Source organism: Columba livia, chromosome 2 (genome assembly GCF_036013475.1).
Source record: "Columba livia isolate bColLiv1 breed racing homer chromosome 2, bColLiv1.pat.W.v2, whole genome shotgun sequence".
NCBI classification, from domain to species: Eukaryota; Metazoa; Chordata; class Aves; order Columbiformes; family Columbidae; genus Columba; species Columba livia.
In genome coordinates, this window is record NC_088603.1 from 98,235,877 (window position 1) to 98,262,799 (window position 26,923).

At 38.1% G+C, this 26,923-nt stretch overlaps 1 protein-coding gene across 4 annotated transcripts in view; it reads right to left on the reverse strand.

The window, feature by feature from the left end:
* The window catches only part of LOC102096498 (dynein axonemal heavy chain 5-like), a 170,061-nt gene that overhangs the window by 26,342 nt on the left and 116,796 nt on the right, over positions 1–26,923 (reverse strand). For all 4 annotated transcript variants that reach the window (XM_065052935.1, XM_021295674.2, XM_065052934.1 and 1 more), the window contains exons 63-72: positions 25,108–25,302; positions 22,063–22,218; positions 21,606–21,788; positions 18,193–18,363; positions 17,410–17,788; positions 16,365–16,636; positions 14,329–14,493; positions 10,396–10,663; positions 5,620–5,741; positions 4,820–5,167 (exon numbers count right to left, since the gene is read on the reverse strand). In XM_065052935.1, the coding sequence (XP_064909007.1) occupies positions 4,820–5,167; positions 5,620–5,741; positions 10,396–10,663; positions 14,329–14,493; positions 16,365–16,636; positions 17,410–17,788; positions 18,193–18,363; positions 21,606–21,788; positions 22,063–22,218; positions 25,108–25,302 (2,259 nt within the window). The remainder of the gene's footprint in view (positions 1–4,819; positions 5,168–5,619; positions 5,742–10,395; positions 10,664–14,328; positions 14,494–16,364; positions 16,637–17,409; positions 17,789–18,192; positions 18,364–21,605; positions 21,789–22,062; positions 22,219–25,107; positions 25,303–26,923) is intronic.

The window sequence follows — 26,923 nt, forward strand, 5'->3', positions numbered from 1 at the left end:
AGTCTCTCACTCCTTACCTCCTCTTCTGAAATCAAATTATTTTATTTAAGATACAGCTAGCACAGAATTGCTGCAAGGCTGCCCTTTGTCTGAATGATAATAGCATTTTCAGAAATTTCCGCTGAAATATCAGTAAGTCTATAATTGTCAGGTTGACAACTGCAACTCTTCTCTAGGAGTAATTGTAGTGTGTCTTATTTCATAAGCCCTCATTTAATTATAGCTATTAACTATCTCTTACAAACCTTAAACCACTAATCCAACAAGGATCAGTGAAGAAGGCTTGCCCTCAAACTGAGGACCAAAGCCAAGCAATCTTTGATTTCTCATTTTTTATACTTTCATATTTTATATTAGAATTAGTATATTACAAGAAAACACTTCTAGTAACCAATATTTACATACTCTGAGGATGGAAAAAAAGGCCATGTGTAATATTGCTATGCTTGCAAATCTAGAAACTCAGAGACAAGGGATATAAATGGCTGCATCTGTGTCAAAGCCAGCAAAGCTGCACTGATGTACGCCAGTTGTGGATCTGATCCTTAAAACAGCACAAAGAATACAGTAAAGACCTAATCCTGTGCGTGAGAGAAGGTGTGACTGTAACTAACATGGAATTAGGTTCCAAGTAGTATTTAACACATTTTACATATAGTAGTTTACTCAACCTGAATATAAAGAGCTGTAAAAAGTGAAAAAATCAATGCACTTTATTACGCTCATATTCTATGTGGAATAAAATATGGATTTGAAGATACGCTCTTTTCTGCATTTGCTCTTGCACAGTAAGGGTTTGTTTAGCTGGTTTTGCTCTAGCAGATTTTGCAGCAGTGCTATAGCCCAAGTTAAAAGAATGAAAACATATCTGCCATTGTGAATGTAAATTGTAGTACCAGTCCAAGGACTAACTTCACAATTGGTGTAATATTGCAGAAGACAGGGATATTACATGGGAAACAACTCTGGTCCTATGTTTTTATGCAAGTGATATATGAAAGAATAAGAACAAAGAAACCAGAGTAGTAAAGCAGCTGGGTGGATGAGTGTCCTGGATGTCCTGTATATTAATCAAGGAGTTCAATCTTTCATTCTTTTTGATCCAAAAATCTCTGGGAATTTTGATTAAAAAGAGGATGTTGGATTCTGTCTGTCAGGGTTTTTTTTTAGTCTGATAAATCCTCAAAACCAATTGCTAAAGCTCTATACCCCTCTGAAATCAAAGTCATTTTCAAAGGGATTGCAGAGTTCAATAGCCCTCTTCAGAAGTTAGTGTTTATTCTGATCAGAGGTTGAAGTTTCATCAAAAGAGCAAGGGTACAGCAATCAGACTTATTCAGTCTTTCTTAACCAAAAATGGAAAGGGGGGAAACAAAGATACACTGTTTTGACTAGCACAATATCCTTTGTGGAATGAAGATGACTGGGAGATTAAAAGGCTAAAGGTTTCCATGAGCCATTTTGACAGATTTTGGAATGACAGAAGAAAGTCAGAGCTTTCTACCTAACCTGTGAAAATATGAAGGAGAAAAAAATGTTTGCATTCCTGGATTTGATCTTATTTACATAAAAGTCAAAGGTAAAATTCCCCTACCTCAAACCATACATACAGATTTTGGGTTTTTTTCACAGGCATCAAAAATACTTCAAAAATACATTGCAGGATTGTGAGATAGGTTTCCAAGTGCTTAGAAAAGTAGATTGATGAAAGTAGCACCTGAAATCTGATAGAGTCAAGGTTCATACTCTGATAGGAACCACTTCATCAGCTGGGCTCAGATGGATCCCACTGGTGTATTATCATGGCTGCAACTACCCTCACTTGGAAAAGGTGCATCGTGGCCAGCACAAATACCCTTGCATTCTTCTTTCGCTATCTTCAGAGATTCAAAACTTTTCAAGTTTATTTTATGACCTTGGAATCTTCTCACCCTCTCAGCCAGCATATTATCAGTAAAGGAAAACCATTTTTTTTTTCTGTTCAGTCCTGTCTGTTTAATTTTAATAGAACTTACTTCCAAAGGCATTTATCAACTTAGTGCAATAGCAATGAGACAGAAATCCAGAGCATTCACTTCTATTTCAGTTTTAACTAACGTTATCACATGTGCCTGTACTAGAAGGAGCAGAAAGTCACAGTCATCCAATTAATGTGACCACTGCAACATACACACACTGGGTCATGTAAAAGTGGTTGCAACCAGGAGCTACCTTGCACCCTACCCCATCAACTCATGACAACATGCAGATCTTCCTGTTGTCAAAATGGAATAAACTCCCAATTATAACTTGCAAAATGAGACCATATGTTTTTTTATTTTATTTTCATTACTTCTCAGTTCACATGTCTGCAAATTTAGTTTGGAAGGGACCTCTGAGGGTCTTCTAATCCAAACCACCTTCTCAAGCAGGGTCAGCTATAGCAGGCTGTCCAGCACGGTGTCCAGTTGGGATTTTAATATTTACAAAGATCAAGACTCCACAACCTCTCTGGGCAACCTCTTCCATGGCTTGACCACCTTCACTGGAAAAAAAGTGTTTTCTTGTTGTCAGATGGAATTTCCTGTTGTTTAATTCATGCCCACTGCCTCTTTTCCTTTCATTTGGTACCATCAAAAAGACTCTGGCTCCATCTTTACACCCTGACAACAAGTATTTATACATATTGATGAGATCCTGCCTCAGTCTCCTCTTTTCCAGGCTAAAGAGTCCCAGCTCTCTCAGCCTTTCCTCATATGGTAGATGCTGCGGTCCCTTCATCATCTTTATGGCCCCACTCTTGACACACTCCAGTAAGTCCGTATCTTTCTTGTACCAGAGAGCCCAGAAGTGGACACAGTACTTCAGATATGGTCTCACCAATGCTCACTAGAGAGGAAGGATCACCTCCCTCAACCTGCTGGATCACCTCTCTCTTCCTAATGCAGCCTACAATAGTTGTTGGTCTCTTTGCCATAAGGGTGCATTGCTGGTTCATAGTCAGCTAGGTGTCCACCAGGACAACCAATACAGGAATTTGCATTTTCTCTTGTCAAATATAAGATTCCTGTCTGCCCAGCTTTCCAGCCTGTCTGGATCTCTCTGGATAGCAGCGCAACTGTCTGATCTATCAGCCACTTCTTCCCGTTTTGTATCTCCTGTGTGCTTGTTGAAGGTGCACTCTCGCTCATCATCCAGGTCATTAACAAAGATGGTAAACAGTTTTGGCCCCTGTATTGACCCCTGGCACACAGCACTAGTGACCTGTCTCCAGCTGGACTTTGTGCCTCTGATCACAACCCTCTGGAGCCAATTTTCCAATGACCTCACAGCACACTTATCCAACCCATATGTTGTCACCTTGCCTACGAAGATGTTATGGGAGGTAATGTCCAAAGGCCTTACTGAAGTTGAAGTAAAAATCATCCACTGCTCTCCCATCATCTATCAAGCTGGTCACCTCATTGTAGTAGGTGGACAGGTTGGTTAAGCATGATTTCTCCTTTACAAATCCATGCTGGCTCCTCTCAGTCACCTGCTTGTCCTTCATATGTTTGGAAATGCTTTACAAGAGGATTTTCTCTAGCACCTTCCCTTCTCAGAGACAGGAGTGATTTTTGCTATATTACATTCTTCAGGAACCTCTTCCAATCACTATGACCATTGAAAAGTAATCAGAAGTGATCTGACAATGACATCAGTCAGCTCCCTCAGCACTCATGAGTGCAACCCATCAAGTACCATGAACTTACATACGTTCAGTTTTTTTAAATGCTCCCTAACCTGGTCCTCTGCCACCAGGGGTAAATTCATTGTTCTAGACTTTTTGTCTCAGGGGCCTGGGTTTGCTGGAGGCCAGTTTTATTTGTAAAGACTATGGCAAAGAAGGCATTAAGCCTTTTCCATATAATTTCTCACTTGTTCTTCTGCCCCACTCAGCAATGGACCCTCATTTCATGTAGTCATCTTTTTTGCTGTTTACATATTTGTAAAATCCTTTATTGTTGCCCTCCACATTCCTTGACAGATTCAACTCCACTTTGGCCTTGGCTTTCGTAACCCTATCCATGAAGGACTGGACAGTAGCTCTATACTCTTGCTGGGTCACCTGCCCCTGCTTCCACCTCTTGTACACTTCCTCTTTATTGCTGAATTCAGTTAGGAGCTTCTTGTTCATCCATTTGGCCTACTGCTGCCTTTGGTTTCCTACTTATTAAGACAGATCTTTCTTGAGCTTGGACGACATGATCCCTGACTATAAACCAGTTCTCCTGGAACCCTCTTATCTCCTGGGTCATATCCCATGAGATTCTTCTAAGCTTGGAAGAAACCTCTGAAGAGGTTGACATCTGCTCTCCTGAAAGAAGGGCCTGTGATCCTGCTTTTTGCCCTACTCTCTCCTTTTAGGATCCTGAGCTCCACCATTCATCACTGCAGTCAAAGTTGTCTCTGGATTTCACATACCCATCCAGTTCTCCCTTGCTCATAAGTATCAGATCCAGCCAAGCGCCTTTCTTTGTTGGATCATCAGTTATCTGTGCCAGGAAGTTGTCAGTCAGGCACTCAAGAAATTTCCTAGACTGCTTGAACCCTGCTATATCACCCTTCCAGCAGATAATTAGGGTTGTTAAAGTCCTCCATGAGGATCAGGGCCTGTGAATGGGAGATTTCTTCTAATTGTTTGAAGAAGACCTCATCTACCTCTTTCTAATCTACACTAGATACCCACTGTGGTGGCCTGCCTGTTAATCTTGACATATACATTCATCTCTCTGGAAAATATACCAGATTAAATTATTTCTCTGACAAAAATTCCCTTTAACATATTGAAATATCTTACCTCAGGTGTATCAATCACTGGCAATTGCTCTATGTACTGGAGATAGTCTTCAACTGTTTTCCCTTTTGGAATAGCATAATCTTTGTAGAAACAAAATGTTTCACTAAACATATGCTCTCCAAACCACACTCTTGCATACGTATTCAGAAGCACTTTGTCAAGGTCATCAGTTACACGGCCACCATACTGTACTTCTCCAAGCATATAGCGAACACAGCTCCAGTTTACTCCACGTTTGATGTCCACATCATCCAAATGATTCTGAACAAACTGCACACTGGCTGTGAAGTCTGCCTGATTAAATTCATAAGGAATATTCCAGCCCAATGGACCAAACTTCCGTCTTTCCTGTAAATTGAGTTAAAGGTAAAAGGCTGATGGATAGTAATTGTGAAGAAAACATTAAGTGCAGAAGAATACATGAAATATACTAAGAACACCGTAGTCCAGCTGGAGCTGTATTTCATCAACTTTGAAAAAATGATTCTTCTCTTAACACATACACACACACAGAAACTCACACAGAAGGCCAAATCCTTGATTAATTATCTAGTAGTGAAATATTTCTTCATTTATCATCATTAGTAGAGAGATACGAACAAAGAATAGGAATATTAACATTTTCACAAAGAAAAACATCCCCTTTTTTAAGTGCAGTGAATTTTCTTTCTCATTTCATTTGCATAATTTACCAGCAAGGGATTTTCATTTAAACCTGTTTTTCATTTAATAACATGGTGCATTAATAAATTAAATATGGCATCATGACAGAAGAAAAGAATTTTTAAGAATTTTTAAACCTGAACAGTTGTGTGAAGAAATGCTACAGCATATAGCAATGGTTTCCACTGTGGCATGTTGCTCACTTCTAGGTGATCCTGAGTAATAGCTGAGTATGTTCGTTTTAAGCCAGCTTTCACACCTGGAAAAAAAGTACAAAACCGTAATATCTAAGCAAAAAAGTGAATGGAACCTATAATTCCAACTTTTGTTAAGAAGATTTCTCTGTTCCAATTTACAGTACTATCATATTTATAGATTTGAATTTTCTCTTTGAATCAATTACCTGTTCAGCTGGTTATAGCATGCAAACCTCAATTACATTTTTTTGGGTAGATGACACATCAAATTAAGTTCAGGAGTCTAGAAGGAATTGCACTTAAGTAATCATATTCTAAATGTTACGAGTTACAACTGAAACAACCATTCAGTTACTATATGGCAATTAAAAGGACACCTAACATAATATGGAATATAGCACTGAGTATCCAAGAGCTTGTGCTTCAATATTTACATATTAAATGAGATTTTAGTTCTACCCAAGACAATTTTATTTAGATTTCATTCCTGTAACGATCTCAAAATTCTGTATGCATCTTCTCAAACTGGCATATTGGCACCAAGCATATGAGATGAGAACCTGAATTCATAGTGGAAATGCTAATACTTGGGGAGGTTTGTTTGAGCACTGACATTTCATATCCCAGGAACAGCTTTAGGCAGATGATACTGATACAATCTCAGCTTCCATATAATATGTAAGCCCCACTACTCCCAGATGCTTTCAGGCAGCACTATTGAAGCATAGTCTGCCTTTGGCAGACGACACTGAGCATGAAGTCCCTGTTATGATATCTTTCACCTAATCAGATTAATACAAGTCTAAAAGGAGAGATTTCAAGAACAATGAATAGACTGTTGAAATAATTTTACTTCCTAAGAAACAACAAAAGCCCTTTTGCTTCTTTCCTACTTCACAAAGATCCTGTAGAACAATATCTATTAAAAAAAAAAAAAAAAAAAGGCTTTTCAAAATATTATACGGGTATCATAAGAGAGTTCCAAAATCAAGACAAAGTAATCAAACAAAAGTGCCTTATCATATTGTGCTACCAATGTGGCAGGACAATATCAGAAAATTAAAACTCTTTATATTTCGTCCTGACTTAAATTGTTACACTGGGCATATTTCTATTACTAAATGCAAGTTGTAATTTGGCTGCAACCTGACTTATAAAAACTCTTGCAGCTATGGGGTGTTATCATTTGAATGATAAGGAGGGATCACAGTACAATAAAAAGATGCAGAGCACTGAATTAGAAAGTGGAGAGGAGAAGAGAAAGCAGTAAGAAATTGTTAACAGCAGACTGACTAACTGCTGAAACAGGGTGTCTTTCACAAGATCAGACATTTTGTAGACATCTTACTAATGTTCAGAGGAAAACTAATACTGATATAAGAGGTGTAAATGACTAAGGCATTAAATATGACCTTGGATAAAAATTCTCAGCTCCTGCTGACTTCATTAACTGAAATCAGTGGCAATACGCACATATATATATATGAAGAGCAAGTGAATGCATTACACAGTTAGTTAAAGATGAGAGAGTTAAACTAAGTGTCAGGCTTGAGGATTTCTTTCTGCCATAGTCCAAAATACAAAGTAACCTTCCCTCATCGTACATAATGAGTAGTAAATTGCTTCTACAAACATATAAAGACATTTGCAGGTAGCACCATAGTTTAGGTAAGACACAGACACTGAACAGCAGGAGAGCAACAGGTTCAGGCCTACTTGGGAAAGTTGGTTGTTTTCATACCACACAGATTAACACCAAATAGTTGAGGTTGGAAGGGATCTCTGGAGGTCACCTTGTGCAACACCCCTGCTCAAAGCAGGGTCATCTAGAGCTGGCTGCTCAGTGCCTTGTCCATGTGGGTTCTGAGGATGGAGTATATCAACTCAATGAACAAGCTGTTCCAGTATTTGACCACACTCACAGTGGCTTATGTTTTATTCTGATGCTGAAGTGAAATTTCTTGGGTTTCCATTTGTGTCCATCATCTCTCTTTCTGTTACTTGGCACCACTTTACTCGCTCCCATCACATAAGATAACCATTTTCTCTTTAAGGTTAAAAAAATCATGGTGCTCTTGGCCTCTCCTCAGCATCTTTGTGGCCTTTCACTGGCCTCATTCTGTCCATGTCTTTCTTGCACTGGGAAGGTCAAACCTGGACACAGTCCTCCACATGTGCTCTTAGCATGGATGAATAGAGAAGAATCACCTCCCTCAACCTGCTGGAAATGATCTTCCTAATACAGCTGAGGGTGTTGCAGGACATCTTTGCTCCAAGGGCACACTACTGGCTCATGTTCCACTTGATTTCCATTAAGAACTCCAGGTCCTTTTCTGCAAAGCTGCTTTACAGCTGGTCAGCCCCATCATGTATGGGCACACAAGTTTCTTTCTACCCAGGGGGAGTACTTAGCATTTCCCTATGTTGAAGTTCAACACATTCCTGTCAGATCATTTCTCCAGCCCGTGAAACTCCCACTGAACAATGCCGTGATCATCTGGTGTATCAGCCTCTCCTTCCCACTTTGTATCATCCACAAACTGGCTGAGGGTGTGTCATCATCCAGTTCATTAGTGAAAATTCAAGCACTGCTGGCCCTAGTATTGACCCCTGGGCTACATCACTGGTGACTGCTCTGCAAGTGGATTTGTGCAGCTGACCACAACCCTCTGAGCCTGGGAGTTCACACAACTTTCAGTCCACCTGACTGTTCATCTCTGTAATGTCTCCATCAGTATGTCTAGAAGGATGTATTGGGGGGGCTGTGTCAAAAGCCTTCTTGAAGTCAAGGTAAACAACACCCTATGATCTCCCCTCATCCACTAAACCAATCATCTTATTGTAGTAGGCTAGCAGGTTGGTTACTAGGCTCAAAGAACAGTAAGTAAGTAAAGCTTAAGATATCCTAGAAGCCAGAAAAACAAAACAAAACACAACACAACAACAACAACCAAACCAAAACCAAAACAAAAAACCACAGGCAAAAAAGTATAATACCACCAGGGATAGATTTGATCAATATTTTCATCAGTGGCTTGGATAAGGAGACAAAAGGTAACCTCAACAAATTTGCAGAAAATACTAAATTAGACAGCGTGGCTGACACACTAAATAGCAGAGGATCAGTCCAGAGTGATCCCAACAAAACCTGCATGTAGTACAACAAGTGCGAAGTTCTGCACCTGCAGCACAACAGCCCCATGCATTAGGTACAAGCTGAGATCTGCTGGTAAGCACTTCAGGATTAGTATAAATGCCAGGTTGACTATGAGCCAGAATTGCACTCTTCTTGCAAACAAGGGAACCCATATAGTGGGCTACATTAGAAGCAGCACAGCCAGCAGACTGAAGGAAGTTCTTATCACTTTTCACCTATCACCGGTTGAGCTTCTCCTCAGATATATTGCTCACATCTGGCAAACAAGGGAGGTGTGGAGAAACTGGATGGGGCCATAATGGTGGTCAGATACTGAGAGTGCATGACCTACAAAGTTAGGACAAGAAGGCTGAGTTTGTTCAGTCTCTTGAATAGGAGGTTGTGGTATGAAAAAAAAAAAAAACCAATTTAAACTGTGAATACTGAAAGGTGACAGATAATTGCCTGCACGTATGAGGGATGGTGGCTGTATAAAACTGGAATTTTGAACTCTCAAGGACAAACCTGCTACTCGCTAGCTGTGAGTGGTACAGGCTGCAACAAGTGAAACATTCTGAATCCTCCAATTAATACAGAAACATGAGTCAGAACCACCAATTAAGATGCTGATCACGCATTGTGCTACTGTACATGGACTACGTAGGTTAGGAAAACTGGTGGCTTAGAGGCCCGGAAAGCATGAGATGAACATCCTAGCTTGAGGAAATATTCTGGAAGTGGAGAAAGATGCTGGAGGTTGGGACGATGCACACAGGCTAATGCCATGGTGCACCCAGGGACATAGGCCAGTAATGTCCAAAACTGGTACCCACCAGTAGCTGCACAGCATCAAACCAGCATGACTTTCTGCCTGACCTTGCTGGACCAGCAGCAACCTCTCCAATGCAAAGAGAAGTCAATATGAAATGAATGCAACACAGGAGGCTGGGAGCATGAGAGAGTGAGTGCGTAAAATAAGCCACCAGTATAAAAGCACTAATCTCATTGGTTCTTAAGTACACCCCAGTATTCAGATCCAACGTGAGCTGTAACAGAGCTTAAGGGGTGATTCAGGAGCAGCTCACAAACACTTGAAAGACAATTATAAAGATGCTGGGGTCAGTCTCTTGTCAGCAGTGCCAGATGACATAAAAAGAAGCAACAGTCACAGTTGCCTACAGCAGCTTGGGATGCTGAGTTTGGGTTTTCAAAAAAGTCCTTCCTTTTCCTTACACAGCAGAGCACAGGATTGGTCCCCTCTGCATCCTTGGGTGGTGTCAACAGGACAGAAAGAAAAGCGATGGAGTGTACTAAGCTTAAGAAAGGGCCACTGACCTGGCATTCTACATAGCTTCTACACAAAAAACCAAAATCACTATCAATTTTTGTTACAAAAACAACCAGTCCAATTTCTCCACAAAAGACTCATGCTTTACACATGGCAGAACTGACTTAACCAGTCCTGTATTCAGCTAATAGAACAACAGAGAATAAAAACTAAAACACTGCATAGAGTATAGTGATACAGGGAGTTGGGGGGAAAGCAAGCCCCAAAGCTCAAAAAAAGCATTGTTTCCTACCTTGAGGAGGTTCATTAGTAAATTTGATAGAGGAATGTAAAAGATTAATAGGAAACTCTGGGTGAGCCTCTGTAGTGATCCAGGTCCTGAAACCTTCACTCATAGATTCTGTTGTTGTGATCGTGTCCATTAATTCACTAAGAAACTCCAAACCAAGGTGGCAGTTCTGTAGAAGGAGCCATCCTCCATCTTGCATGCACTGATTTAACAGGCGCCTGGCATGGACTTCCTGGCCCTGACCCATTGAAATGGCACGACAGGGAATGTTCTGGAAAAGAAAATAACATTTCTTTTACATATAGTTCTTCAGAATTATTACATACATGATGTATTGCTTCTGTAGGTTCATGTGTAGTGACACTGTGCCACAAAGAAAACTGCTAATACCAGTGGAAACTGATTATATTAGAACAGAGTAAACAAAAAAGCAAAGCCTTCCAAGTTGCTGTTATCTTTCACCTGAAGAAAGAAAACTTCACCCACTGGACTTTTTTGCAGGTCTGACAAAGACAATGGGATAAGACAACTGAAACATTTTCCCTTCCCTTTTCTCACTTTCCCAAATAAAGCAGGACATACACAGAGCAACATAGCTGCCTGGCTATTCTTTTTCCTATGATGTGGGCTCTCTTGAGATGGGCAGGTATTAAGGCTCCACATAATGCACAGAGTAAAGTCAACAATTTTGATGTCTTTTCAACTGTCTGAACATACTTATTCCATCTAACAGAGAACTGTCAAGGAAGCAGGCAGGAGAGGAAAGATTGGTCCACATTAAGTCATTCCTTAGGAAACATCCTGTATTGTTAGCTTGCAGCTGTGGAGCCACTGATTCAGAGGATTCTAGTTTGGTGATCTGCTAGCTCTAGCTAGTTTTCTAGCTGTTAGTTTACTGGATTCAGAAGAGACAAAGCTCATAAATTCAAACACAAGAATTCTGGAAATTTATGGAGTCTTTCCTTCAGATGCCATGGGAGAGGAAAGCCAGTTCTTCAGAAAAACAGAGGATGATATAAGCTTTCACAATGGGATCTGAGAAAGACAAGCTAAGTCACAATCAAGACCATACAAGTCTGTTAGTAACGTGCAGGCAGACCCCTTCCTGCTTATTGTTCTTACTACCCTTGTTCTTGTTAAGTAGTGCCCTGGCTTAGGTTGGCTGCCTGACTCCTATCAGGTAACATCAGAATTATCAAACCCAGCTGAGCGTATTATTCTATATACATGTTGAGGGAGCAGGAATTGACTTAGTCTCATGGACAGTTTCATGTTCAAGACCTACAGCCGAGTATTGTTCAAGCTGTGAACAACAAGTTGCATAAAGACGTATCAATCTGGGCCTATCTTCAGCTGGCTGAGAACTATGAAGGTTAATCTTAAATTTTCCTGCTACTGGGACTCTCTCACTGTGAAACAACAAAGAAGGAAGTCATCCAGTCCTAAACTGCATGAATGGGGCTGTCCTATTTTTGCATGAGAAAAAGGTCAAGCATTTGGACACAAGCTGTGCTGGGTCATTTGGCCTTAGGGTCACAGAACAGGCCCTGACCTGACTTTACTGAACAGCATAAATGCAGCTGCTATGTATGATCCTGCACATCCTGGCAAAAGATAGAAGGAGAAGAGAATGCCGAAGATAAGAAAGCACTTAAATCCTGCTCTCAGGTCAGTAAAACCTGAAATTGCAGCTAAAAGAAACAAAGCTACATAGCTTGTGAAGTAGGCTACGTGCTGGAGGAGCAAAAACTTTGCCTTTTCTAAGATGTACCTGATGACAGATAGCACTCCCAAAAGCCACAGACTATGACTACCCCTGCAGAGTGCATAAATATTCAGCTTGTACATTATTCCCTAATAAAGCATCTGCTCATAATTTGTTCTTCTCAGCACTGTTACCTCTCAAATGGACAATCATTAAAGGTTATAGAAACATCAAGACAAGGAAAAAATACATTTCACTATAGATTGTCCTCATTTCACTCCTTCTGAAAGAACTGTATCAAAATGTCTGCATGCAGAATGTTTCTCTCAATAGTGACACATACCAATATATCTGTGTCATCTTAATACCTCACTCTTCAGATGAAAAAACCATCATTTTAGTCAGTACAGTGGCCCTAACAGTTCTCTTGAAGGTTCTGTGCACCATTCACTGAAAGAAGAAACTACAATAATAAAAATATCTAGTTTTAATGAAGTCGAAGTGCTAGGCATAATGAACTTCAGTTTAGTTCAGAAAGTCAAATTTTCACTCCATCTTCAAGTGAAACTAAAGGGGGCAAAAATCCAACTAGTTTTAAGATAGACCATGCTTGGTTTACAAACATGGTTAGCACAGTAGTCACAGATACTGTTTCCATTTCTTCAGGAGAAGGCCATTGGAACAACTAAATTTTAGAGCGAAAAATTAATTCTGGTCACAAATTTGAACATTTTCTACTATAGGCAATTATTTTTTATCATTAAGATAATACTTAGAGGTTCCATCAATACTAACAATCCACTTTAAGACTACAAATCATGCCTGTAAAAGGGAAATCACTGAAAAATAGGCCCAGCATGTCTTTTGGAACAACAAAACAAAAACAAACAAAACAAACAAACAACAACAACAAAATAATGAACCATGAACAGGATACTTTGGTGGTACAGAATCACGTATACATAGCAAAATCAGATCCTTGGTGCAACTAACATCTGTTAAGTCAAAGGTTTATTCTGGAAAAAAAAGTTGAGAAAGACAAACAAAGACAGAAACTAAATACAATTTGTTGACAAACTAGCAAAGCAAACACAAAGCCCTCTTGCAAATGTTTCTTGAAAACTGTAAATGATTTCTAGATACATTTTTCAAAAGCTAGAGAACTACTGAAATGCTCCTCTGGTCCCACAATGATAATGTACCTTTTTGCTTAAAAAAAAAGAATCATGTTTGCAGTTTGATTTGCAGAATCTGGATGGCTTTTGCAAATTTGGAAGTTTTCTACATGCTGTGTGGTAAGATCTTAATTCAAGAGATCAGACAAGAACCTTACAGTTAAATATTACAGTTAACATTAGAGTTGAACTTCAGGTTATGACAGACTAGCTGAAGTTGCCTTGCTTATAAACCATGTGTGGACAAACAAGGGAATCCCTTCAGCTCTTTTGCATCCTCACTTTTATATTATTCTATTTGTGTTTCCTTAAACCATGAGAATGTATTAAAACTGCCTACTGCAATGGATCTTCAGAATGACAGCAAAAACTGCTGTCTTTTAACAGTCACAATTAGCTAAAGAGATTTGTGGGTACTCCCAACTTTTGCAAGTAAATCTTAGTGTGTACAAAATCCTGCATCTCTAAATGAAGACGCATTCTAACAGGGAGGAAAATTTATGGAGATCTACTGTGAATAACTTATTATTGGGAAAATTATACTTGCATCTACACTGTGAAGCATAAAACATAAAGGACAGAGTGCCTTAAAATGACATTGTGTTGTAAATGTTGAACATTGCCATCAAGTGAACTGATTGAATGATAGGGTCTCCAATTTCTTAATTTTTCTTGTCACCATATTTATGACTTTCTCTATCTTCCTGTAATTGTCATTACTGTCAGCTCCTATAGTAAATGTGACACAATGTAAACCACTAGTATTGCTTTGTTCATATAGCTAAGTACTTCCACTAAGTAATGGATTATCAGTCTGCTGGATCAAGACAGAGGGATCATTGGAATCACACAACTGGAAAAAGCAAGAAAGTAACATTTACATTTCCTTAGTAGATGCATTTTGGCTACTGGTCCAAAACTAATTTCCAGAGAACACTGGTATGAATATAAATATCATTATTTGAACTTCTATAAAGTGTGGAAATACCATTTCTAGTCCAAAGGCTAGCATAACATATCTTTATCAGCTTTAGCAAATTCCATTTAAGAGGATACCTTCGATTTTGCAAGACGTTCTATACTTTCAGTGGGGTCAGACCCCACTGATAAAAAGCACGTCAATGGTGTTCGACAGTCGCTTTCTGTCCACATTGCTTCCATGTCAAGAATAAATCCTTCTGCATATTTTCCTCCAAGAGATTCTGCAATGTAGTGTCGAGCCTAAAAACAAAACAACAACAAAAAAAGTTATGATATTCCTCTTTTTAAAAAAAATAAAATATTTAGCATTAATTACTGATGGGGAATTTACCAATACCTACATTACAGGGCATCAACTTTCTAAACCTTCATTTTCAACTTTGGTGTAACAAAAGTTACAGTCCACAGGAGACAACCATTGAAATTCTCAGATAAGTAAACTTCAAACAAAGAAAAGAAAGAATTCTGTTCACACAACAGCCACCCTGTGAGCATTGTTGCTAGAGGATGCAAAAGGTTTTTTAAAAGAGAACTAAAGAAATTCATGCAGAATAGATCCACTGTCAACTCTGAGCACAGCCCAGATACTGCCCCTAAATCACTGACTGCTAAAGCCTGGTGGATAGCCAAACAAAAGAGTGTCTCTATACCAGCCCCATTCTTAGCTCCTCTAAGCATGTATTGTTGACACTGTCTCTACAGCATAGCAGATTAGACAGATCTTTCATCTGACCCAATTACAATCTTCTGTATATTTGTTGGAACTTCAAACGGAAATTCCACTGTCCAGTTCTTATCCAATTCAAGTCTCTGATGCTGAATATCCATTTCTACAGAACATAAACACAGCTCAGACTTTATCCTTAAAGGTCAAACCTTCCCTATGCCTTTATTGTCCTCTTTTCACAGACGTTTTCTAAAAGAACTTCTAAAGCTATCCTGGTATATGAAATGCTTTTTTGACAGACATTATTTTCCAGCTGTGTAAACTACTGGCATGAATTCTGAGGCACATATTATGGAGAGAAACACCCAAGAACAAGGTGGACTGAGGAAGATGCCGATTCCAGGAAAAAAAACAACTTAATCATACACTATTAAGTGTAACTTCTGCTCCAGCAAAGAGAGGTAAAATTTTGTAACACTTGGGCAAACACAGAAGGGAAAGAAGAGATAAAGAAGATAATAACAAAACGCATCCCCTCTTTCCCTCAAAATTAAATAGTTACAGTTTTTGATACTACTATTCAGAGATTGTAAGACAATGAGAGTGTTGATAAATGAGCAGTAGCAGCTCTATTATTTGGTCTGCTTAAATTGTGGCAGATGGAGCTCCCATACATCTCTCTTATTTACCAGCTGAAGAGAAGAAAAGGAAAAAGGACGGAAGGGGTCTTGTTGAAAAAGAGGTCCATAAAAAAATGGTGTCCCTTAAATACAACATGGATGCTATCACAGCATGTGACATGTAATATTGGGATATGGAGGAAATTACAAGTGCTATTTTCCAGTGTAGCTAAAGACAAAAAAAAAAAAAAAAAAAAAGTGAAAAGAGGGTAGCCATGGGCTCAAACATCTCTTTTAGACCTACATAGAGAAGAACAATCCAAGTATCACAGACCATGGAGAAACTGCAGTTTGCAGTTTCCTTCACAATATCTGCCACGAGACCGTCTTAATGATTATTTCCTCAGCATGGAGAGTAAGTAAACAGTTTATCTGCTATTTTAATTCACCTGTCATCAAAGTGAACTGTTTTACTTCCATTTCTGTGGAAAAAAATACAGATGCATCTTCTGATTCACTGGAAGAATGCAACTGCTTTACAAGTTTCATGACTCCACTTCAAGAGTGCCATACAAAGAGTGTATTCTTATAACTCCAGCACAAGTTATTTCATGTTTTGCAATGCCCTTTCTAATTCATCGCAAATAAATAAGTTAAAATTTCTTTCACATATATTTATTATAAGGACTTCAATAGTTGATTTTCAAAATAGCTCACTCTGCAACAAATGTTATGATAAAAAAAATCAGGCAACATAAGTTTGGAACTAGCAAATCTACAGGAGACATCACATGGCATAAGCATTGTACAGAAGTGTATCTTACTTGAGCGACAGTATGATCAGGGCACCAGCTACGGACAAGGAGCAGTTTACGGAATTGATCCAGTAAACTGTCATACCCATCAGGTATAACAGCTTTTTCAGGTGCTTCTTCATCAAACCAAGCTTTCCAAGACTTCTCATTCTTAACAACTTGCACCAGAAGGTGATTAAAAGGGTACAACCTAGATAACTGCACAAGATTGAGCCATGTCATGTCAAGGATCCACTTTTTTGGTTTTGGTTCCACAGAGTTCAGATCTAAACTGGCACCTCCTGCAAAGCGAAAAGCATTGTGAAGGAAAACAATCATTGTTACACAGAAAAATGACAAGTAATAAAAAAAGATATTTATTTCTATAATTCAGGGACTAAAAATCTTTCTAAACCAGACCCAGAATGTGCATGGAAGAGTCATTTAACAAAGATGGATTGAAGAAGTCATCTCAGTGCTTCCCAAAGCTGATATCCCTGTAATTTTTGTGCTGCTTTTTCTCCATCTGTAGAGCTGGAGTAAAACTTTTCTATCTATAAGGATACTCAAACTCAGTTCTTCAGACCGGATGTAGAAAGGACCTATGCTTAGTCCAGTCTCCCTTCACTTAGGCTACAGAATAAGAAAGCACATGTCGGATTCATTTCCAGGACTGTGCATCTTCAACACCTCTCAGCTCAACCACCACTCCAGTATCATGCCCACTTGCCCTTCCAACACAGCTGAACATTAAATCCAAGTTTGCAAAGTAAACTGAGATATTTGGATGGCAAGTACCCGGCTGTGTTTATCTCAGTACCTGGTTGTACTTACCTTATCTTGGAGACAGTGTGGTCCACCCGTCATCACATTTTATAAGCTTTACTAGAATTTTTCTTTGTCATTGTGTCTGATCAGTCACACGCAGGGGTGGCATAATGCAATGCAATAGAGCAATGTTTTACAACATATAACAGATTTCCACTTTTTTAATACTGACACATAAATGTACTGCAAAATCAGAATTTGGCAGTTCACAGACATATGGAAACAGGTACGTTTTTAGAGAAATTACCTTTGATCAGTGTCTCAAACTCAGTGTGTGAAATCTTCTTGGCCTGCAAGTCAATCTTCAGTGCCAGAAGCAATATAAACAGGAATCTGTGATCTTCATACAGTCCTCGAACTGTGTACTTGAAGACTTCATAGGTGAGATGCTCTATTACATATCCTACCCTTTTTGCTGTGATCTGAGATTTCTGAGATCTTTCCACTGACAGGTCAAAAATGCCAAGGAACTGCCGTAAGGATGTTTGGTACATGACATTAACCAAGCTCATTTCCACAATTAGGAAATAAAGGATGCTACCACGACCAGCAACAGGCCGATACTCTTCACGTGCAGTATTGATTTTCACCTCTGTCTCCGCTGCTATGTTTAATTTTTCACTGACCTTAAAATTAATGGAAAAGACCATAAGGATTAAGTCATGTCACTTGTGATTTATACTGCACAAGAAAAAAGAAAAGGTCTTGATTAAGATCACAATGGTATTTTTAGTTGAGCTTTGCTTCCCTCTGTCAGTGTTTCAACACAGACATTGCATCTTCATGTGTTCAAACACCAAGGCACAATGGGATTTGATTCAAACTTACACCTGCAAGGTATGTCTGGAATATAAATTCAATTTTGCAGCATTTTATGAAGAAAAAATGATAGTGTTTCTACTATTTATTTGTTAAGAAGTCAGATCTTATATAATGTCTCTAAATGGAGGGGGGAAAAAAAAGGGAAGAGGAGAAAATCTGTCTACAAATACTCTTTAAATTACAATTACAAAATGTATTCAAAATTCACCTCTTCTGCTGTTGTTTTAGTGATTCTTAGGACTTCTATCAGAGACTCATCTTCAACCAAAGAACCCTCCGTACTGGTTAGACGGAAGAGTAGATTATTTTCAAGCTCCTGCATTTTCCTCTTGTTACTTGTCACTTCTTCCGTCAGTTTTACTCGTTCTGCCTCCAGTTCCTGCATTTAGAAATTTTCTTTAGAATATTTAAGATTAATTCAAAGAAAGATTCCTTATAATGACACAGAAAACATGTGATTTCATTAATGACAGATTGGGGGCTTTGCAACATTTTCAGAAATACAGAAATATTATATATTATATTCAGAAATATTATATATATATATATATATACTGCATTTATTTGATTAATGTAGCATACAGAGGAGCAAAAACACATCAGGATTATCAGGAAAAGCTTCCTCATAGTTAGATGCACAAAGCACTAAAGCTAGTTTCCAAAGGGAAGTGATAAAAGCCACATTACATTAAGTATTCTGTGTTAAATCAGACATACAACTGAAAGATGCATTGTATGGATGGCTTTCACATTGTTAGGGAAGTTGACTGCATGACTTTTTCCATTTCTAATTTCTATGATTCTGTGACTTTGCGAGATAGGCTCTGCTACTGCTTATAAAATAGGAAATGTTACAATAATTATCTATGTCATATGGAACTTTTATGCTATTTCTACAAGACAGACAATGGCAAGGCAACAACAACACACAAGTCAACAGATGCCAAGTGAAATCAGGCATCTATACTGCTCAGCCCAACACAACTTAGGGATACCCCTGCTGGCTACCTTTATTTCATTAATCAAGTCAACCTTCCTGTAAGAAAAGGCCTGTTAATAATACCAGTCTACCTACACCTATGGCTTCAGTTTATTTTCGTTCTTGTCAACATGCCAAGTTAGAGAAAAAGGAGAGGCTCTCCTATATTTTAAAAAAGTGACAAATTTCTTTACTCCCATAAACTTCTTATTTGGAAACCTGTTTGTATTATGTTTAAGGGCTACAGAATGTAGCTTCGTGGAAGACACAAATAACTTCATCCCAAGAGGAGAATGACTTAAGCATCAGCCATTCAGCTTCAAATTTTCTGCATTTTCACTTTTTTCTTTATCATTAATGCAAAAAAAGATTAGAATTACACAAAAGGCGTAGTTCTACAGAACACTCAGGCATGCATTTAAGCACATGCTTAAATTCTACTTAAGGTCATGCTTAGTTTAAGAACAAGCACCTCATCCATTCTATTTGTAAGCCTGTAAAGAGCATCTTTCAGAAAATTAACAGATGTGCCAGTTGCCGAGCTTTTGTTTGCAAGAGGATTTCACAATTGCATTTGTAACATAAAAAAATAGCTGTTCTGAACACAAATAGCAGCAGCAATTCATTATCAAAGAACAAAAATATGCTGATAATTTATTTTTTCAAAAAGTTACAGGAGCAACCTTTAAACTGAGAAGAATAAACACTTCTTTGATCATATATTTCAGTGATCAGTATAGCAATCTTTAAGAATGTCTTGGTTCCTTTAATCTATTACTTTAGCTCAGTGGTCATACACTTGTCTTCTTGTTTGTAATAGAAAACCTGTCCTTCAGATTCCCTGTTCATGCTCTGTCTTGTCTTTGAACTAAATTTATCAGAGCTCCATTTGCTCTGGCTATCTACACCAGGACACTCATCTCTTATTGAGACAGGAGAGACAGAACAACCATGATTTCTTCATATCTGCGAAAGGGAAGAAGTTTAATAAAAGTTGGTCACCCACAAGCATGTCCCTGTGCAACGAGTGTGCTGCTACTAACCAGCTATCCTTGCAGCTCTCTTCAGCTGATACACAGCACTGGAGGAATATTTTTCGGTGACTGTATTTTTGAACTAAAACACAGTCAAGGTGTTGCTATGTAAATTCAATAAGAATTCTCTAACAGTTTTGTCCAGGAAAATAACACAGTGAGGGCATCTGTGTGTCGGGAGATGAGTTTTATATGAAGGTCATGAGAAACCAATTTCACTTCTATCCTGATTTACACCTCTGTTTCCCATCAGAGGGAAGTTAGTCAGGATAGTCCCAGCTACTCCTGCTGATGCTGTTCACTTTTACTTACATGAACATACATCTATTGGAGTGAAGATTAGAAGTTTTGCATCCTTAGCGTTTGTCCCACCCTGCTAATGGATTGCTTTTCCTCAGTACCTGCTGTCATAGCTTTTCCATTTTTGATGGAACAATTCATAGCAAGTTTGGGCATAATAACTTTCTGTCCTCTGGTTGTGACTTTCAGACTGCAGGAAGGGCATGTAGACTCCAGTCCCTGCTTCAGCAAACGCTTGTTTGAGCAAAGTGGAAAGGTGTTGGCCAGAGAAAGTGACAGCACCACTAAAGCACACTGGTCTGAACATGCCTTGGGAAGTCGAAGAAGGCAGAATGAATTTCCTTAGGTGGGGAACTGCCCTCACATGAACAAGCCCACCCAAGTTACTTATTGAAAACAGCAGCTCTGCTAATCCAAACCTTAATGTTTCTTACTTTTCTCACAAAGCCACAATGACAAAATGTTCCATTTGAAATAAATAAGTCACTCAATTGGATGTGAAATACAACTTCTATGCTTTCACTTTAATGAGAAAAGAAGCAAATATTTCATTTGAGTGTAACTGGACCATAATATTTATGTATTTATTGGTATGACTGCCACAGTAAAAACTACACATTTGTCCCCACTGCCTATGATGAATTGACTCCTCAGTTTTCAGATAAGCAGGCTGTTATATTACATCATACAAAAAGAAACACGAACTACCTAGGAATTGAATTATTTTGGAGGATGTCTCAGATTTGATATTATAAAATAAAACTTTTGCAAAATATCTGAGAAAGGATTTTCCCCTTTATATTTGCTTTCACATAATCAATGGAAATTTCAGTAAGGGCAGAGTCAAGTCAGTGTTAAGGGCTCCTTAAAAACCTCATATCTCTTTGTACAATATAGCCTGGCTGGCAGAAGTAGTTTGGGTTCATAAGCATTTTTTCATGTAATTCAAATTAAGTTGAAAAAAGAATTCAGAAATAAAAGAGGTCTCTGACTGAACAAGGAGCCTTTGCTATATATGAGGGAATAAAGATGCTTTATGTATGTCATGTATATGCATGTGATGTATTTTTAATGAATAATTTTCTTTCTTCTCTTTCCAAGGCCAGGTCTTAAGATAAATGTCTAGGTCCCTCCATTCAATCAACAAACAGCTCCACATTGTCTTTCAGCAAATCCAACATCCCCTAAACTTCCATTCATGTTTTTGTTCTTGCATTTGATTTCAACCAAGACATAGAATATACCCACTCATGGTACAGATATTGAACAAGCCTTCCCTCTGTACAAATAATGCAAACTACTAGATACCTGTTTTTCTGTGAGTATGACACGGCCAAGCAGCTGATCTTCCAGCCCTTTCATCGTAACAGTAAAGTCAATCACTGTTGTTCTTGCACTAATTTCTGGAGTATAAGCAGGATTGGCCAATTTTGTTGTCATATAAAGGGTAAACCCCTTCATCAGATCTACTTCCTTGTCACCTACTTTCACCTGAAAATAAAACATTTTACTCATTTTTCAAAAGCTGAATTCAGAAAAGCAGTTACTTTATCCAGTGAAAAAATAGATGAACTCTTTTTTTTTTACATTTTCATTAACACTTTTTAAACTTTTTGCTTAAAGAGTAAAAAATCCCCAACCCCATGAGTTCACTGCTCATCTTTCTAGAGTGTTGCAAAGGTGTGAATCTCGGCAGTGCCCAGATTACCAGGCACCCAGCAACTCTCCTACTGGTTTTTACTTTCATGTTCACAATTCATCTTACTTTGTGTGCGGAACCAGATTTTATGAAATTTTTTTCCAAGATGTTATCAAGAGCAGGATCAAGTTCCTCTCCAACATCTTCTATTAACAAAGGTCGTCCAAGGGACAGGCAGTCTTCTATATGACTTCTGAAGAACTTGTGGCTCATAGCTGTAACCTAGGAAGATTGGTTCATAATATAGCATACATTTGCAAGCACATAGAAAACAGCATAAAATCTATTGCAGCTTTCAAAAATTGTGGTCATCCTGAGATATCTACACAAATTATTACATTTTGGGAGCCAACACTCACCTCTGCTGAAATGAATGGAAGTTTTGCTTTAAGCTTAGCAGAAAAGGGGATCATATTTGATGTTTTTCTTTATTGTTGCCTATTTATTTCCTTATCTACATATCTATGTAATCACTGTAGTATCTTAATACCTTTTAAATATTAATGGATTTATGCACAGAACACTAATGTGAAGCAGGGGAATATTTTTAGTGTTCAGACTGGGAACCAGTGTTACATAGGAGGCCTGGTCTCACATCAGATGTTGAATTTCCAATTCAGCTCTCATTTTAGAATATGAAGTCTTAAAATTGCTAAAAATGACATAGACTCCTTTTCATTTATTTAAATTTAATAAATTTAACATAAGCCTTTGAGATTATAATTGAATAGCCTTCCCAGCCATCTGTTAAGATATGGTTTGGGGGTAATTTTTTAACCAGAAAAAATCCTAGGATAGACATGTTTTTAAAATAAATCATTGTCTTGTAGGCAGTGCTCTTTGAAAAAGGTGTAATTAAAATACCTAGAGGCACATTACACAGTCTTAAAACGCTGTATTATTTAAAAATTAATACTATGTTCCATCAACGTTGCTTACATTTTTAGTCCAAGTAAAACTGAGGGATGTGGTTACTGTCTTACTGACCAACAACATAACCCTAACAAGACCATAGCAAATTACATTATCCCAGATGTAAATGCATAATCTAAATACTTGGGTATTTAGATTCTTGACATAACCATGTTCCTCCTGGATTTTACAGGGAGAGAACTCAGATTCTTCTAACACAGCTGACACCTGAGCTGGGATGTCTAAAAGACCATAACTGAAAGCTTCCTCTGCATTCAAAGGCTGCTTCTGTGTGTATTCTAAGTTTTGAGAGTACTCAGCAGCTCAGTAGTTAAGCCCTGTCAGGATTCACAAATTTCATCAGCTGGATATTCACACATATTGACCACAGGGCAAGCCTGGTAGACCTTTTTTCTCTAGCTCATCTGTCAAATGCCATTGTCACTTCTAATGTAGGAATAGTGGGGAGAGAGAGAAATGTATTTTAATCTACATCTCCCAGCCCCTGCTTTGGTGAGTATGTCACAGAACATCCTTATGGAATTACTGGAGTAGAGAATGGAACCTGTGTGTTCCCAGTCCCCTTCTGCAGGCTGCACACTGGCATGTGGTGAGAGCAGCCACCTCGAGGGTGGACAATACAGACCCAGTGCAACTTACAGGAGGGAACTGAAGTTGCAGCTTGGAGGACACGTCAAAATTATTGGGGAAAAGGCTACAGCATGGCAGAGTCATTGTAGGTCCCTCATTGAAGGAGACTCACTGTTGCCACTCTTCAGCTAAGCCTGCCAGCTCTTTGAAATCCTAGGTAGGAAATGCAAGTCTCAAAGAGGATGAAATATGAGATACGTCTTTCTATTGTTTCCAGTTACTCACACTAGCTTTTCTTGATCCAATTTTGAGGGGCCAAAGTAAGGTCTGATGTAATTTAGAGGAAGCCATGTTATCTATCCTAAGACAGTAGATTTCACACAGTCACAAAACGCCTGAATTCTTCTGTGAACAGAACGCATATGTTTTAGGAAAGCTTTTCATCATATTTTTAATAAAGGCACCCATGCTTGCAAATCTTTGAATGTTGCACATTATTTTTCTAACTCTTTTCAGTAAATGCTCCCCATTTCTAGCTGCGTTTCTATAATTTTTTTAGCAGATGCAACTTAGCAGAAACTGGATTTGGTGTGGGATTTAATATTGGGCCTTTCTTAACAGTTCTAGGAAATACAGATCCAGGTCAAGCTCCAGAAGGTTAAAGATCTAGCTAATGACATCACCATGATGTCATCAGTTCCCTGGATGTCACCATCCTTACCTTCATTCTCAGTTTCTTTGTCTTACCCATTACTCTTATTTTGAGTGAAGGTAGTATATAGCATGGTGTTAGGTGATAATCTACAGTTGTACGATAGACTTGATATATTAACAACTAACTCCAGTATCATGCTCATCTGGCCTGAAAATATATCATCTCTTTAGATCTTTGTCATAACGCATTTTATCCTTATTGATGTAATAAAGCATGGAGGGTAGGCTGATTAGAAGGGGAAAAAAAAGGAAGTATTGAATTAACTTGAAGACCCAGATCCCAAACAGGATGCACTGCTCAACAGAAAGTGAGAAGGGTAGAAAAATGAAGCAACTAATATTTTTGTCACATGCATTTAATCATCAAGATGCAGAGACACAGCCTAAATTTGGGCTTTGTGTTTGATATGCCCCAAACATCACCAGATTTCCATTCTACCTCAGGACACCTTTTTTTTTCCCAGTTCCTCCCTTTTCCTTTTCCCTATTTTCCTCTTAAAATGCTCACCCTAAAACATTATTGCCATGCAGCAAAAACTGCCTGATCCTGTCAGGTGTTAATTTTGTAAGTCATTTTTTTCCCTCTACATTTCTCTTCTCTATGACACATAATTAAAAGATTCATCACAAAAATACATATAGCATAACGTATAATTCCAATTTGCTCTTGAAACAGTCTTTCTGGGAGATGACAAAGCAGTGCAAGCTATTTCACCCTGAAACAGACAGGTCACAGATTTTGCATCAGTCTTGTTGTCATTTCTGCCTAACTGTATACCATGAACATCAGAATTAAATTACACATGATGAAAGTATGATGACAGAAAAAAGTTTCCATTGCTAACTGTGATGTGACATAACACACACATAAAAAATATTAAATTAACTATTTACCTGAAGTCTGTTATCCTTTTCCTTATTTTTAATCCATATCTTTCCTTGACCTTGTGGATCAATCAGCAGAGGATATCTAGATGCTTTTGTGACAATGATGCCATTCTGAATTGAAAGGTCATCGTTTGGAAGACCCTGGAGGTTCCATTCACCCACTGTAGCATTGTCAACAAGCATACCAGTAAGATTCAGGTCCTAATAAAAAATATGTAATTACAAAATTAGTACCAGTTAGAGGAGTTATACTAAAATGTTTGATGGAAGGTTTTTCTTCTTATTCTGATCATAATGCATGATAAAATGCATTTGATAGTTATAGTTTATTGTTTTCTTTCTTTAAAGTTCAACATCCAAATCATTGAAATTGGGAAATAATGACAGTGAATTCTGTTGAGGTTTTGATGTCCATCAAAGAGTGTCAGAGAAACTCTGAAGCCAGTTCAATATCTAATGACAAGCTGATTTTGGTATTGGCAAACTCTTTTCTTGCTAGCTCACGAGGAAGGGTCGTCTTGGTCACAAGAACATTCTCCTGCTGTAAAGTTGTGAAGTGCCTTCCAAGTACATATATGAATACAGGATGGTTTGTAAGAGACTCAGAGAAGAAAGAGGAAATGTACTATGGATCAATAACCATGAACTATCATGGAAAGTTATTGTTGCTGTTGTCAGAACACTTGTCAGTTCATATATTCTCCTAAAATTTGATTTGCACATGTTGACTAATCTGCTTTATTTTATTCACTAGGAACAGTGCCTGGCATCTCAAGAATGTGTATGTGAAGAAAACAGTGCTTGAAATCACAAACTAAGCTCTCCAAATTAGTAAAATAGCTTAATATTGATGTGAGTTTAATAAGAATAAAATTGAAGAGATTTTTTTTATTTGCTCCTTTTCTTTTTCACTCAAGAATTGCTACATGTAAGCTTCCTCTGCAAAAAACATGTTGAAAAACAAAGAAAAAGCCTTTAACTGCTGCAAAAATCACATAATTCAGCATCCGAAGACTAAAGCAATATTTCAACTACTGTGAGACTTGTGATACAATCACAACAGTTAGTGATACCAGTGGCTGCAAGAATCAAAAGCTTTTTTATCCCTTTGATTTTTTTACTACTCTGATTACTGGAGAATCTGAATGAAGCAACACAAAACGTTCTCAGAAGGGAGAGAAAATTTAAGAATCCAATTTCATTTGTGAAAAGGGCAATAAAGCATATAATAGCCAAATTTTTCAGCAATTGGAATCTAAAACCATATTTACCTCCTTAAGCAGATGAGTAGGGTCTAAACAGATTTGAATTTTTTCTTACTGTAGCAGGAAATATCAGTCACTCTGAAACTTAGCTAATTTAAGTGTCTAACTACACAGATAGACAGCTAATTTTAAACAGTTCTCTTTAAATTGTTATGCCTAAATGACTCATACACCCACAGCCAGTCAGTCTGTGACAAAGTAAGGCAGATGTCAAGCCTTTTGCTTGAACTGCAAAGCTGTTTTCTTTCTGTGATGTGAAGTATCATGAGAAGCCCATATGCTGCCTTTTGTGAGTGCTTAATTCACTGGAAAAAAATAAAACGCTCTTCCATACGCTATCATTGAAATCATAGTCCTGTCTTTAGCAACAACTATCTAAATAGAATTATAATTATCATTTGAAATTCAGTAGTTATGGGACTTGGTGTCTAACCTATCCATATGAAAAAAAAAGCAACACAGAAACAATCAAAAAGTATTCCTCAAATTTTGAGGGCTGCAGCTGAGTAGTAAGGTGGTCAGAATATCTTCACAGAGGCAGAATTTTAGTTCTTTAT